Source organism: Anser brachyrhynchus (assembly GCF_964034855.1).
Source record: "Anser brachyrhynchus genome assembly, chromosome: 3".
Lineage (NCBI taxonomy): Eukaryota > Metazoa > Chordata > Aves > Anseriformes > Anatidae > Anser > Anser brachyrhynchus.
The window spans coordinates 60381719-60396675 of NC_137696.1; the positions used below are offsets into that span (position 1 = coordinate 60381719).

General features: G+C 41.0%; 1 protein-coding gene across 6 annotated transcripts in view; it reads left to right on the forward strand.

Annotated features, from left to right (window-relative positions):
• The window catches only part of ARID1B (AT-rich interaction domain 1B), a 326453-nt gene that overhangs the window by 259323 nt on the left and 52173 nt on the right, over positions 1 to 14957 (forward strand). For all 6 annotated transcript variants that reach the window (XM_080585917.1, XM_080585915.1, XM_080585913.1 and 3 more), the window contains one exon: positions 5495 to 5822. In XM_080585917.1, the coding sequence (XP_080442043.1) occupies positions 5495 to 5822 (328 nt within the window). The remainder of the gene's footprint in view (positions 1 to 5494; positions 5823 to 14957) is intronic.

Sequence of the window (14957 nt, forward strand, 5' to 3'; positions counted from 1 at the left end):
CTGAGAACTAGTTCTGTTGTTTGAAGGGCATCTTGCTGCCCTATGCAATTTTCCTTTTTTTTTCATCTCTGGGTTGCATTTGTTTTAGTCTTCTGAGCACAGGGCTACAAGCCAAACTCTTCTACTTTCTAATTTTGGCTCTGCCTTTTACTCCATCTTTCAACTTAGGCAAGTAGATTCATTTCTCTGCTTTGCTTTCCTTAACTGTAAAATGGGGCTAGTAATGCCTTATAGCCATGTGTGAAGATTAATTACCCAACTCCAGTTGACTGGTGCTTTCCTTTTATTTGGAAAGCGTTTTGTGGCCATAAAATGCTGTCCAAGTGCTTATTTTTATCTGCACAGAGAGCAACTAGCTTAACTGGTAAAAATCCAGTGGATTTATGATGTGCTATCCTGACTTCCAGCTGTACGGCTGCTGCTGAGATTCCGAACCATGGGAATAGTGGGTGTCAAGTGCAGTAAAACATTAGCCATCCACACTGATTGAGTGGAAAGGTTTTTGTACTAAATCAATGCATTTAAGTAACACGCCGAATACTACTTTCTTTTTTGCTTGAGTTCAGCAGTTCTTTTCCTCTCGCTGTAGATGAAAGTGCCTATGTAATGATTTTATGGGTCGCGGTCAGGAAGAAACGGCTATTAAAAAGTGAACTTGAGGGGCAGGAAGAAAATGAGCATCATTGTCATTAACAGGCCGTTTCAGAGGGGTCTGGTGAATAGTGTGATGGATGAAAAGCATGTTCTTCTGCCAGCTCTCAGAGAGTACTAGTGATCCTGTGCACTGGTCATCATAAAATTAGGGCCCTGCAGGCTTTAAGCTCTACAGGTAACAAATAGAGCAGAAGAATACTGCGTTTTCACTGGGTGAATGTGACCATTAATAAAATACTGGGATGAATATGATGATATTTCAGTCATGTACTTACCTGGATTTGAGATTTTAATAGCATCTTTTATTTTTAATGAAAGTAATCTGTAATTACATCTCTTAACATACCCTCTTACAAAGCACAATTATATGCCGGTGTTGATGAATTTATAATACTGTATCCCCATTTACTTTTTATTGCCAAAATAACAAATATATTAAAAATCACCTGGGTTGCAGACTAGTTCTTAAATTATTAAACTACAGTAATTCTCAAGGATTTTGTTTGCTTTTCTCATTTTACTCACATAGGCCTTCCTCCAGAATATTGTTAAGCATTGGCTGAGTTGGATAGGTCTACTTGTATTTTTATATATGTGTCAAAGCATTTTGTGACATTAAGCTTAAATGTTGAGTTTAATCATAGTCTAAATATTGTATTTTGCTATGTGTTCAGTCCTGGAAACTAACGCTTAAGTCTGCTGTCTTTCTCTGCAATGGAATTGCTCGCTGTGGTGAAGACTACACCAGTAAGTTTGAGTTGGAAGAATTAACCCACAGTTCAGAAGAGCAGAATGATCCATCAGATGCATATAGTTGATTTATTTGTTCTCCGTGTGTTTACATGACATTTAGATCTATAAAAAGAGTAAAACATATTTGCCCAGGAAGCAATTCTGGACTGGAGACCTAGCCCAATGCTGTGAAAGCATTTCCCACAAAAATAAAAAATGGCTTTGGCTGCACACTTCTATATGTCTGTGATATAAAACAGGAGCATAGAGTACAGAACAGTAGTTTAATTTTTGGTTAACTCCCAGCAGTTTTCTGTCCCCAAGAATAAAAAGAAGCAAAGTGAGAATCGGAGCTGAAAGCAACAGCCTTTCTGTTTTGTATTTGGGCAACATCTAGCTTGTGAGCTAATGAAGCTCTGGACTATGACCCGAGTATCAAACTGCTGTCACAGCAAAATGTCCTTTAAATGCACTCGGGAGAGCAGTCAGATACTACAGTCAGTTGGATCTTTTAAAACCAGGGCAGAAAAAAACTTACTGCAGATCCGTAAAAGCTGTCGGAAATGCATCCCATCTCCCTACCTTTTCCTGCTGAATTCAGCAGTAACACTGTTCTGTTTGGGTATAACAAAGAGAAGAACCACTAGTGAATGTATTTGAACCCAAACCCCAAAACTTCATGGTAAGTTAAACAGCCTTTTGTTTGTGGTAAAGTAATATGAATGAGTATTTGTACTTTGTAACCTCTAATGTTGGACTGTAACTTTAATGTTGAACTCATTTCACAGAAGCACTTTGATATCTTGCTCCCACTGATTTCAAGAGCCTAGATTTCAAAGTGGTAGCATCTTAAGGATGAGCTGCCCTAACTATTTTGAGAGTCTGGACCTCTGAGTTCAGTCCCACACGTGCTACAGTCCGTGGAGTTAAGACTTAAAAACCAGCCATGCCTACTGAATTCCCCTAGGTGAAATACTTTACAAGGAGTTCAGCACAATATATTTAAATTGTCTCTATCTGTATGGGGAAAACTTGATGGTTAAGTGAACATATAAACAATTCTAAAATGTCTTTTAGATACTATTTTTAATACCATGAATCTGACCTCTCTCCCTAAAGCAGAGAGCAAAGCTAGCAGGCAGCTCTCACATTGCCCTCTCTTTGGCTCCCCTGGAAATGGCAAGGTATCAGAGCACTTTGTTCAGCAAACCTGGACAAAGTGGACTGAAGTTTCAGCAGTAAGCATGAACATCTGTCTTTGGCAGGTTGTTAGTAGGCTTTTTCATGTTTTATCTTCACTATGCTTCTTTTTTTCCTCCTGATTCCAGTTACCATGTTGTTTTTTTTCTGATTCATTTGAGACACCGTGTCTGTGGGCACAATTCTGCTCTGGTTGGGGGAGCTGGAATCAAAAATCCCTTTGATATGGAGGGGAGGAGTTGTTCAGCGGTATTGTACAGCCGCTGTTGCCAGGCTTGTACCCACTTGAAAAGTGTGGGCTCTTGGACTTGGCTGCCTGACACGTCCAGCTGATGTGGGCTGGCCTAGCATCTGCTGCATTCATTGTGTTTAATGCTGCATCCATCTGTTTTCTGTCAAAGCCACTGCCAACAAATTACTAATCTATTAGAGAAACATGGAAATAAGATTGCACTCCTCATTCCTGGCAATTCCTCTTGTATTTTGTTTGGCTTTTATTTTGCCTTTTTTGTGGTCTGGGAAAGGTATAAGAATAGCTAGTACTTGAGGTATTGAGGAAATGCTTAGGAAAAAAAAAAAACATGGAAAAAACATTGAAACTTGTTTTCCTTACTGAGAAGATACCACTTCCCTGTGCTCTTGGACGTGTATCCCTGGAGATGAATGATTAGGAGCTATTTTAACTGAGCCACATATTTTTGTGGAGAAGATTCCACTGCTTTTTTTTTCTGTGTTGTGCTTATGCTGGAGAAGCCAAAACATGAAAGAAGAGATTTTATGTCCCAATTCAAAATAGCATCAAAACAGCAATAGTGTTCAGCATTGGTGTTTGCTCCTCCAAGTGTGCTGCTGAACCGTACTTCGTAGAGCTGAACTGACAAAACAAATTGGCTTTATGTAAATTGGACTGACAGTAGCTCCCAGTGATTATGGATATCAGGTCTGCTAGTGCAGGGAGTGAATTTGCTTCACTTTTGGAAGCAGTGTTTCTAATAGCACGTACATAAAATGTGTTAACTGGGTGCATGTAATCCTCGAGCGTACATACACTCCACCTTACTGCATTGTATTTTTCTTGCAGAAAGCAACTGGGAAACCAGAGCAACATCCGAGTTCTGTGTTGCAGGTTTAACACTAAGCAGAGCAGTAAGAAACTAACAAGCCCTTTGGTTTGTGGGCATATACAGGCACATAGGTTGGATCAGAGGTGTGGCTTGAGCAGGTCTCAGCAAACAGAACTCTGGTTAGGAGCGATGGCTTGCTGCACAGCAAACGGTCAGCTGGCAGCAGCTGAGCCTAGAGGAGGAGAAGAAAAGACAGGGCGGTCTGAAGTCATCACACAGCTGAATCTGGAGCCTTTCATCTCTGTTAAACCACATATCGTGGATCCTTCTGCGAAAAAAAAAAACACGCATGGACAAATTTGGTTTCTAAAACAGAAGTGAAGCATTGTTCCATTTCCTTGGAAAGCGTAGGTCACACATGTTTTTGCTGAAGAGAACTTGTACCAGAGTGAGTCAGTTGCTGGGTGGGGAGGAGGGGAGGATTAGCCAAAGCACAGCAGCAGGAGCGTATGAATTAATTATGTGTGCATTCAAATGCTGAATGAATATATTTATTTTAAATATAAAGAGGAGTTGCATGCCGCTGACTCCTCTGCCTGGTAGCTGAGGCCTGAGGAAAGATGTAGCTGATTTCCACGCTCAGGAAGAGTCCACTGGCTGCCGCCTTCAAACGAGCGTGGGAATATCTAAGAGTAGTCAGGAAACTCTGCTCTGAGGCATCCCACGGGGAGGGAATGGGTCACATTTCCACTAATCTGGATGAGATGGAAATAAAGACGAGTCAAATCTGATGACCGAAGTAGTGTAATGCGATCCGTTTCTTAAAATACTTTTCTGTCGTATCTTTACCATTTTTTTTTCTTTTCTCATGCTGTTTGGATCTGTTTGTAAAACTCTGAATGCCATATACTTACTTTTTCTTAGCTCTCAATACGATAGGAAAGTCAGTACTCAGGTAATCAAGTGCTCAACTTAAGCTGCTGCAAGTGGTGTAGTTGGTTCCGGTGACAATGGAGACTGGGGTCAGCCAGGTTTTCATGCCATCCTTCATAAGGCACCTCTTTATATTAGCATCTTTGTAGTATTGCTGATTACTCCTGTAATACTAGTTTCCCCAGAAGAACTGCGCTGTGAGCTAAGACACTCGTTGCTGGCAGAGCCAAGCTTTTCACTTACCAGCGTGAGGGTGGGAGGGAGAGGGAACGTTCCTAAGGGCCTGGCAATAGGTCAGTCCAAAGCATCTCTGACACAAATGGACGGAATGGTTAGGAGCAAGGATCCAGTGAGAATAGCCTGTTGCAGAAATTGCAGGAAGGTGAAGAATGAGGACATGAAATTACAAAAGTAAGACTCTCTTTTGAGCTTTTGTAATGGACTTCTTACATGCCGTGTATCTCTACTGCACAAGGCGTTTTTGTACTGTGTGCTGTGTTGTTAACCCTCTGGAGGCCATGTTTTTCTGTATTTGCTGTTATCCCATGACATTTATTAGGCAGAAAATGTTTAAGGGTACGTGGAAATGGTGTTCATAGGATAATTCAGGTTGGAAAGGTGCTCAGGAGATTTTCTAGGCCAATCTTGTATTCTAATCGGGGTCAGATGTAAGATCAGAGCAGGTTACTCAGGACTTTATCCAGATGGGTCTCAGGGGAATCCGAACAGCGTCTTTGGGCAGCTTGTCCTGTTCCATGCCTGTCCTCATGGCGACAAAGTCACTCCGACTTGGGTCCTGCATGGTTCCCTTCAGTTCGTATGTGTCACTTCTGCAGCTGCTAATGTCCTGAACAGAAATATTTGCTCGAAAGCTTAATGTTATTCTCTGTTCTTTTTATCATTTTGTTTAGGAAACTACTCCAGACCACCAACATACACTGGCGTGCCCAACACAAGCTACAGTGGCCCAGGACCCGGCATGGGTATAAATGCCAACAGTCAGATGCATGGACAGGGGCCAAGCCAGCCTTGTAGTACCATGCCCCTGGGACGGATGCCATCAGCTGGGATGCAGAGCAGACCATTTCCTGGAAACATGAGCAGTATGACCCCCAATTCTCCTGGCATGTCTCAGCAGGGAGGCCCCGGGATGGGCCCACCCATGCCAACTGTGAACCGTAAGGCACAGGAGGCAGCTGCTGCAGTGATGCAGGCTGCTGCGAACTCCGCTCAGAGCAGGTATGCAACCAGGTGAAAGGAGTTGAAACGAGTGGCAGTGCTTTTCTTTATCATTTCTGAAGCAACAGTGCTGTAGAGGTGCACGCATATGCATTTATACATGTTCTGTCTGTGCCCCTATCTCTGAGAGGAGATGGTGTGTGGGAAGAATATTTTCTTTAAATGCAAGGGGAAAGCATGCCGTTGGATATTTGAGTTACACTCTTAAAAAGCAGCTGTGATGACGAAGATGACAGCCACTTCCATTTTGGTTCTTGGCACTGTAGGCTTTAGGAAAACCCACAGGGTTGTGGTGACATTAGGAGTTGAAAACAAGCCCTGTACAACTTGAAACCCACGAGCTGGATATGTGTGTTTGATCTTTGGTAGAGAGAGGGCCAGCACGTCCCTGGCAGCTTGCCCCTGCCAGGGAGTAAGGAAGCTTATGAAGCTGCCCATCAAGTCTTGTGCTTACTGCCCACGTTGTGAGCGGCAGCCATGATGACAGTTCTCTTCTGCGGGATGTTCTTGCTCCTAGGCAGGCATGCTGAGGGGAGCAGCTGGAGGGGAAAGGCAGAAGGAGGCATAAAATCAATGTGTAGTTATCTGGAGTTGATAACTGCCACCTATGCATCTGTAAGAGAGAACCTGCAAATTCAGGATTGTGGAGGCTGGAGCCACTGTCTGGCTTCTTGTCTCCCCTTTGGACAGCATAACTGCATGCTGCCATTTGTGCGTGGATTTTGGCAAAGGCGTTTTTCTGTCCATGGTTATTAAGATGACTGAATACTTACAGTGAAATCATATTTTCTGGGAAATTTTCGGATGAAGTAATTTCCACATTTCCCTGGACTGAAATAATTCCTGCTGTATTTATCTTTTTTTTTTTTGTGTGTGTTAAGAGAAGTTCCATTACATTTGAGAATTACACAAAGCTGGTTCTACTGTTCTGCTAAGCGAGTTTATGTGTGTGTGCGTATCAAGCATCTTGCATTCATTTATGCATATGCATACACATGTACACATACACACATACAGGTATTTATCATTCAAGACCAGTGTTTCTGGACACGAGAGTTGCTGTGATTCCAAGACACAATGTAGAAACAAAAACAGCAAGTTAATGTATCCCTCTATCTGTTGCTTTCTTGCTTTGTGAATTTGGAAGGCAGGTGGCTTCTGGTGATAAGCAACAGCAAACTTCTGAAACAATAACAGTAAATTTAGTGCACTTCGTGTTCTTCTACAGAGAGACAGAACCACACTCCTTTAAAATAGACCATGCTTCTGCAGATATTTGTGAACCAGCAGTCTCTTGCTTGTGTTGGGTGTTTTAACAGACCTGTCTGGTCAGATTTACAGAAGTCTGCTTCTGGCTGGCTGGTTAGGCTGTAAGCTGATAGGTCAGGCAAGAAGGAATAAATGGGCCATCGCTGCAGCTGCAGGGACACTTTCTTTATAACCACATAATGAAAGGAAAAGGACATATTTGTTGGTGTTTGCAGCAAGACTTGGTTTGTAATAAGTACAAGGTATTTGGTTGTGATTCAGTTTACGCTTCGGGCATAGTGTGTGGTGTTTGATCAAAAACTAGATTAACCGATCACCGCTCCTATCTCTCAAACCTTCCTCCCAGGTCAGTTTTGTAGAACTGCTTTTGGATTCTAGCTTTGCCTGGGCAAAAATGCACCATTTCAGAGCCTTTTCATCACAGAACACTCATTCCAGTGATCCAGCACCTGTAGAGGAAATGCACTCATCAAATACCTATTGCAAATACTGGCTATATATAGGGCCATTTATAAACTGCAAATTGAGCAAAACCTGTCACCCCCCCTCTGATGCCACGAGGTTGCTAGCACGCTGTTTACCCCTCAGTCTCAAGTCATCTGTAGGGGAGAAAGCGCAATGGCTTCTGGCTGTTCCTGCAAGTCCTCCTTCTCTTGTACATGGAAGGAAAGTACTTGTCAGTGATTCGTATTTGTGATACCGAGCAAATCCAAAGAGGCTGTTCTTTTGTTCTGCTTTAGGCCACCATACATTAGGTCGCCTGCTTATCCCAGCCAGGCTGGGGCTGGCGGACGCCCCATGTTTTCTTCACAGCACCCCACCTACGGCAACGCTCAGGCTCCCGTGATGCACCAGCCTGGTCAGTACTAGTAGGTAGCTATACAAACTGGACTTGCTGTGCGGCCTTGGCATTTTTTTTTTTAATGTTTATGAACATGCCATCTGGCAGATGAAGGAATATAAGAACCATGTGAAAGATACACACATACTTGCATTATAGAGGGGATTTAGTTTTTTGTTATCTTTTTACTAACAACACTGTCAGAGTATGGTGAAAATGCGCATGCCTCTCTTTCACAGACATTCTGCATAGCTTTTGGCGCTTTGCTTCCTTCATGCCTGAGAGGGAAATGAAGAAGCTCATCACTAAGAAAGAATGGGTTCCCTCCTCTCTCCCCATCCTCCCTGCAACCCAGGCATCATCTCTCTCCCCTTTTGGTGATGTTTTTGCCTCGCAGCAGGGCTGTGCAACGTCATTCTCCTGACTTGTTAATGTTTTTGTCATTATGGTCTCAGCAGTGAGCCACTCCCCCAAAGCGTGATACCTTTCTGACGTGATTTACTGCAGAAGTGATGACAGGATTTCTTAATGGGATTTTGAAGTTTTGAAATTTCTTTGAAGTTTTATTACACTGTAATTGAGTGTGAACATCTTTGAAAAATTTCAGCCAGTAGCTAAAAGGATTTTTAGGAGCATTAGGTATTCGGTCCAAAACATTGCCTGAAATGTAGCTACTGTTTTTTCAACAAAGTCCTTCCAACTGTGATTTCTGTAACCATATTATAAGTTAAAGCACAGGGAGAATGTATCTACACTGGCTCCTAGCCTGTTGCTTGCTCACAACCTTGTCTAGTTTCACTTGAGATTCATGTTTCATGGACTTCCCTGCCATCAGATTACTTCATTTATTACCTCTGTAGGAAATCTGTAATACGCAGATTACTGCTGCCTTCATGGTTATTAACAAGTTTCAATCACCAGTTTTCTATAGCTGCTTTTGTTTGTGTTGTGTTTTTTTTTCTTTTCATTAATAACATCATTCATATATGTGCACATGAAAAAGTAAAAAGCAAAACAAAAAATGAAAACAGAAGTCTACTGGTTCTTCTGTTTAAAAGGCAGAAATCAGTGAAATGGGAGAAAACTTGCACCATACTATTTTCTCTAATTGAAAAGACATCTACTGTTATATGCCAAAATGCTTGAATAATATCCAGCCTTTTTCTTTGTATGTCTTGAGTTGATAAGATTCAGCTGTGGAGTTCACAAACTGTTGGGTTTTCGTTACCACAAAACACACCCCTCTATGTGGAATTAAGGGGAAAATGAAATGGTTGTGTCAGAGTCATGGTTACACAGCAGTATTTCTGTACAAGTTGGTTGTGATCCCCTTCAAGGTCAACTTGTTGAATCAGTAGCCAAATATCAATAGGGGAGAGAAATTTATCTTCAGCTGCTAATCCACAGGATTTGTCCTTTACCAACTCAGGAGTCTCATTTAGACATAGAAAGCTGGTTTGCCTCTGCTTTGCCAAGCCACATTAAGCAGCTGTGTAAAATGAATTTAAATGGCATGCATCAGAATGAAATCACTTCCACTGGGGCAGAAAATCAATGTTAGTTAACAAGGGCTAGATGATCAAGATCTAAGTGTCAGCTGGTTATACCTAGGTATCATCATCAGTGCAGACCACTACTCTTATTTAGGAAAGATAAAAATATGAAAGTAGAAGCAGTGGATGTGGAAGATAGTAGGCTTACACCCTTTGAGTTAGCCTTTGACCTCACCAGGAGATCAGCTCTATATTAAGCTTGGATTGCTTCCTACAGCTACAGAACACCTTTCCTGTAACCTAAAATCTTACAATGTACTATCCTCCCATGCACCCAGGCCAGCATTTCCCAAATGAGATCTCACGTGTCAGGCTAAAAGAAAGAGAAGTCTTTCAGAGATCTCTTTGTTGGACCAGCAATATCTGTGGTTTCACACTGCCGAGGATGTTTAAGCTTGGTCTTGGTAACAGTTTACAACAGGCTACGCAAAGTAACTCTCTAATACACTGTATTGTAATTCTACTTATTTTCAGGAAGACAGTGTGAAGGAACTGCAAAATTGTGTTTTCCTTTTTGTTTCTTGTTTGCAACACACCTGTTGACTGATAAGGACTGTACATTGAAGGCCTAATATATCCACTGAACTCCAAGCAAATACTTTTGGTAACTTCTGTTAGCGCTGGCCAGGACACCAGAGGTTGGTTGGAGGTCGCAACTCAGTGGAGACCTCTAAAGACAAGATGGTTTCAAAATATTAAATCTTTCAGGGCACTATAGTTCGTGCAACGATAGACATATTTATAGTGATACATGAATATTTATGTGTGTACAGATCTGCAACACAGTGATCCTTCAGTAAAATCAAGCATTTTAAACAAACAAGATAGCATTTTCTCTGCTAGTGGGGATGTGAAAGGCAGCAAATTTAGCCAGTATCTTCTCAAAACTCTAGCCAGTTATGAGTTCCTCAGTTCGTGGATGCTCATCTTGAAACTTCTGGGAACTGTTTGTTCACAGTGAGCTTTTATGTTTACTGCAACAGTAAATGCGCAGTACAGACGTTAGAGAATTGATTGTTAGTTTGACAACTGAAGTCAATAGACATTTTTGGAGCTACGTGCTTGTCAACATCATGTTCAGTACGTTTCTGCCAGCAGGGAGTGTCATTCTGAGTATGTCTTAACAGTTGAAGATGTGACTGGGGTATATGGAAATAAAAAGAAAATGGTTGTGAAATAGCCATCTTATAACATTGTTAGCAGCGTGGCCTTAGGAAGACTTAAGTCTGTACTAGCTGGCAGTAAAGTACACATCCTACTAGATGGATAAGTGAGCCTTTTGCTGGTACAACTACAGTTATCAATACCTGAACTAATTACTTTAAAATGAGTTTTGATGTGCCTACAAGAGCAGCAATCCTGTCTTTGAATGCAGTGTTTTTGAACTCAGTGAATTCTATTTTAATATGCTTCTTGAGATTGCATGTTCCAATTTTGTAAATTAAAGCAATTTTTTTTAATATAGATTGAATGAATTTAGAATTCAATTTCATTGATTTTAGAGAAGACAATTTAGACATAGTAGTTTATTAAAGAAAGGAATTGGGATCCAGCTTAGCAATTTGCAACCTCTGGCCATTTTAAATCCTGGTGATCGGGTTGCTAAATCTAAGATGGATATTTACATTATTGTTCACCGTTCCCTATGCCACCTGAGAGATGGTGTTCAGTCTCTGTAGTAATATATGGTGTTGCATTGCTTTGACATATTTTTAGGCACTTTAAAACGTGGTTCTGCCTAAACTGCTCACCATAATTTGAGCAAAGTGCATTACAAAAGGTGAGTAATCATAGACGATACATATATGTGTGTGCTTTCCGTGATTCTAAAACATAAAAACTCTGAATTTCCTGTCCAGCTGTAGAGAAGTAGATTTTTTAACTTCCAGATTTTTAGTTCACTGGAAGCTTGACAAGATAAGTCCTCAGGAATACAGAGGCCCTTAGAGTCTACTACCACTAAGTAAGGCTTCATGGAGCCACGGGGCTGGCTCTGACTTGAGTTGTTCCCCCAAATTCAGGGAAAACAAGGGCTGCAGGATCATACTAGCTGATCAATCTGCCCTTCAGTCACAGAACTCAAAACTTTCTATTCTATGCTAGAATTTGGTATTAAGTGTATTAAGAGATAAGTAAAGTGTTGGGGGACACTTGACGAGAGTGACAATCTAGTCCATTATAGATGGGTTATAGATTATATGGAGAAGGGTAGCCACAATTTAAAGGACAGAGAAAAACCTGCTACGTGTGCTGCCTTTCTAGGATTACTCTCTGCATTTTGTGTAAGGACACTGGAAGGACAGATTACCTATAGATGTTAGTTCTTGCTACTTATTTACTTGGGGAGGGAGGAGGCAAAGAGAGTGGCAGAAGAATCTAGTGCAGCAACCTGCCCACTGCCATCATCCTTACCCTTTGTGTAGATCTTTGACAAGTTCCTTCAGCTTCAGTATAAAAAGGACTCCAAGGCCAACAGCCTCAAAACTTTGGGGAGAACCCCGTGTGCAGAGATCCCACAACCTGAGGAAAAAAAATATATAGTTGCTTTTGGACTTACCCGTGAGGAATGTGTGCAGTTGTATACGAATAGGTTTTACATCCATCTCTTTATAAAATGAAATCTTAAAATATTTGTTTTATCATCATAAGTAACAGACATTTTTCCTTTCTAATGAAAAGGCATACTGTGTTGTCCATAGTTAATAGATAATTAAGCCCATAGCCATACTGGGAGCCCATGACTGGCTCCCAGTACTTGTTCAGGACAGTGAGAGTACATACTACGGCCTCATCGTGGTGAGCTGAAAATAATATAGATAAGTTTGTATTTAGTCCTCAAACTGATCTAAAAAAGCTGCAATGATATTAGAGGGTTTCTGTTGTGCAGAGAGACAGTTAAAATTAGCGTAAATGAGATAAAAACATGTATTCTATATGTCTTCTTTATAGCCTGTGTGTGTATATATGCACACGCACGCTCGCACACATACACAGACTAACCTTCCATCAGCGTTTCTCTGCTGCTATGTATGTATAATTCATACTCCATGTCGCTGGTGCCAGCAAAGCACTTTTTCCATATTATTTTCTCCAACGGCAGGGTAATGCAGCACTGCTGATGGACTAGAAGGTACTGGTGAGGAAATATAGTAATGGACACGGTGCATTAAAATGTCAGAAGGAAAAAGATCAAGGCGAAAATTGCAAATAAATTTTTAAAAAAGAATAATATAAATAAAAAACAGAACTCTTTCAGGTGTTTAACATCCTAGATCCTGTCAATTTCTATGCAGTATTTTCCAGTCTAGCCTTTTTGATCTTGAAACTTTGAGTTTAAAATTCTAATTGTGATTTTAAAAAGCTGTAGTTATGTAGCAGGAAGACTTGAAGTGCTACAATAAAACTTCATGTCTTTAATCCCTGGAGAGAGCATGTATTTTCCATTGTTTTTCCTTTTCCTCTTAAGCTTGGAGGTGCTGTTCTCTGCTGGGAAGTGCGCTGGAGTGCAGGAAGGTTAAGTACTCATTCAAGTTTCTTTGCTTATTCAAACCAGGCTTCTTCTAGATGAAAGGCTGCCCACTGTGAAATCCCCAAAGTAAACGAGGCTAAGATAGGACTGGGAGCCATAATTGGAGCCAGCGCTGGGGTGCGTTATCTGTTGTCTTTGAAATAAGCCCCTGGCAGAAAAGGCTCTTTCTGCCCAGTCTTTTAGTTAGCATTCATATGCAGTTACTGGGAAGGAATCACTCCTGTTCAAATTCAGCCCATTCCCAGTTCTCAAGCCTCAAGGTGTCCGGTTGTTTGCCCCCCTTCCCACCCCTCCAAAAATCTCTTCAGGGATCCTGACAGATTTCACTGAAATAAGCCCTACTTTGCTTTCTGGTAGCACTGTTTGAATATCCAAGCAGTAAATTCCAGTCAGTGAAGCTTCGTTTTGGCTTCCAAAATAAAATAAAAAAGGTCCCTGTATAGTGTAATTGGATGAAGCACTATTGCTTCTTGGCCTAAGTGACTGTATGGCATTGCTGTGAGCTGAGGGTAGCTCCTGCGCTTGCTCCACCTGAGGGTGGCTGCAGCAAGGGGTGGAATATTTTCCCTCTGTGCCAAGTTTGTGATTTGAAGTCCAAATATCAATGATTCCTGTAACTGTAATTCCTAGGTCCATGCTTCTTCCATCTTCACGAGAAACAGCCATTTAGATCAAGCTATGTGTTTTTTATTTTCTTTTTTTTGAAAGGGCACTTCCTTTCCTCATGCTTTGCTTTTCAAAGCAGAACCGTACTTGGATTGTTTCTGCAATTTATTAGGAGGGTTGAAGCACAACTGAGCTTGTATGCATTTACTATAGCAAAGGGGAGGCTGGAAACACTCTTTTGTGATTTTTTTTTTTAATGGAGATGCATTTTGTAGACCAGCTCAAAATTGCTGATAAAATTGTGTAAGGTTGGGGAGAAACTTTACGTGCTGAGCCAACCAAAGACATTTCTTGTGGGAGACTGAGAGAAATATGTTTTTATCTGGAATTTTGTTTCGCTAAAAGGTAAATCCATCATTTTGGAGCCCTGAATGTCACCATACTGCAGAGCTCATGCAGGCAACCAGTGATTTGGGGAGACGTTTTTTTCTAGTTTGGTTACTCATCAATCAAGTAGACTGCTGTATGCTGTTCATGCCATTAGAGATTAACCACAGACCTCAAGAGTCCTACTCCTTCCCTCCTTTGGAAAGTAACAATTCGTAAATTGTGAAAGTGGGAGTATGTTGGGAAGGAAGGGTGATTTTCAGAATCATGAATGAGAATTTTCAGTCATCTCAGAGACTATTCTAATTTGATTATTATTGTGTAAGGATTATTTTTGGCTTGATTTGGTTATTTAGGAGAGCTGTTGTTCTCTATAGAAGCACTGTTTTGAATCAAAATAGCAGTGTAGGGCTCTGTAGTTTATTAACATTTTGCCTCTGAATCAGGTGTTACGTAGAAATTCTGTACTTCAAAATATGATCTTCAGGGTATTAAGAATGGAGTACTTCATTAATTATTTTTTACAAAAAAGTAAAGAATACAGGAAAACTTTAGGTCGAATGCTCATTCTTTGGTTGGCAAGAAATGCTTCAGGTGAGGAAACCAGATTTTCACTTTGTTTGTCTTTTTGTCTTCTAGCCAGACGATCTACTAGTTAAAATCACTGAACTAGTCAGAAGAGAACAGGAGAATAGCCATCTGTTTAATGGGACTCATGAAGAAAGCTAATGCCATGACTGCCATGTGTGATTTGGCACATATATTCTGCAAGTACAAGGCTGTGACTGAACAGTCTAGGGTTTTTGCGACAGAAAGCGAGAGACATAAAAAATGGTAGGCGGGTTTCAGGTTTTACAGTGATGTTAAGGTTTTACGCTGTTTTACAGTGGTGATCATTGAAAGAACGTTAAATAATTTTTAGCAGTGCTACCTTGGGAAATATGAATAGG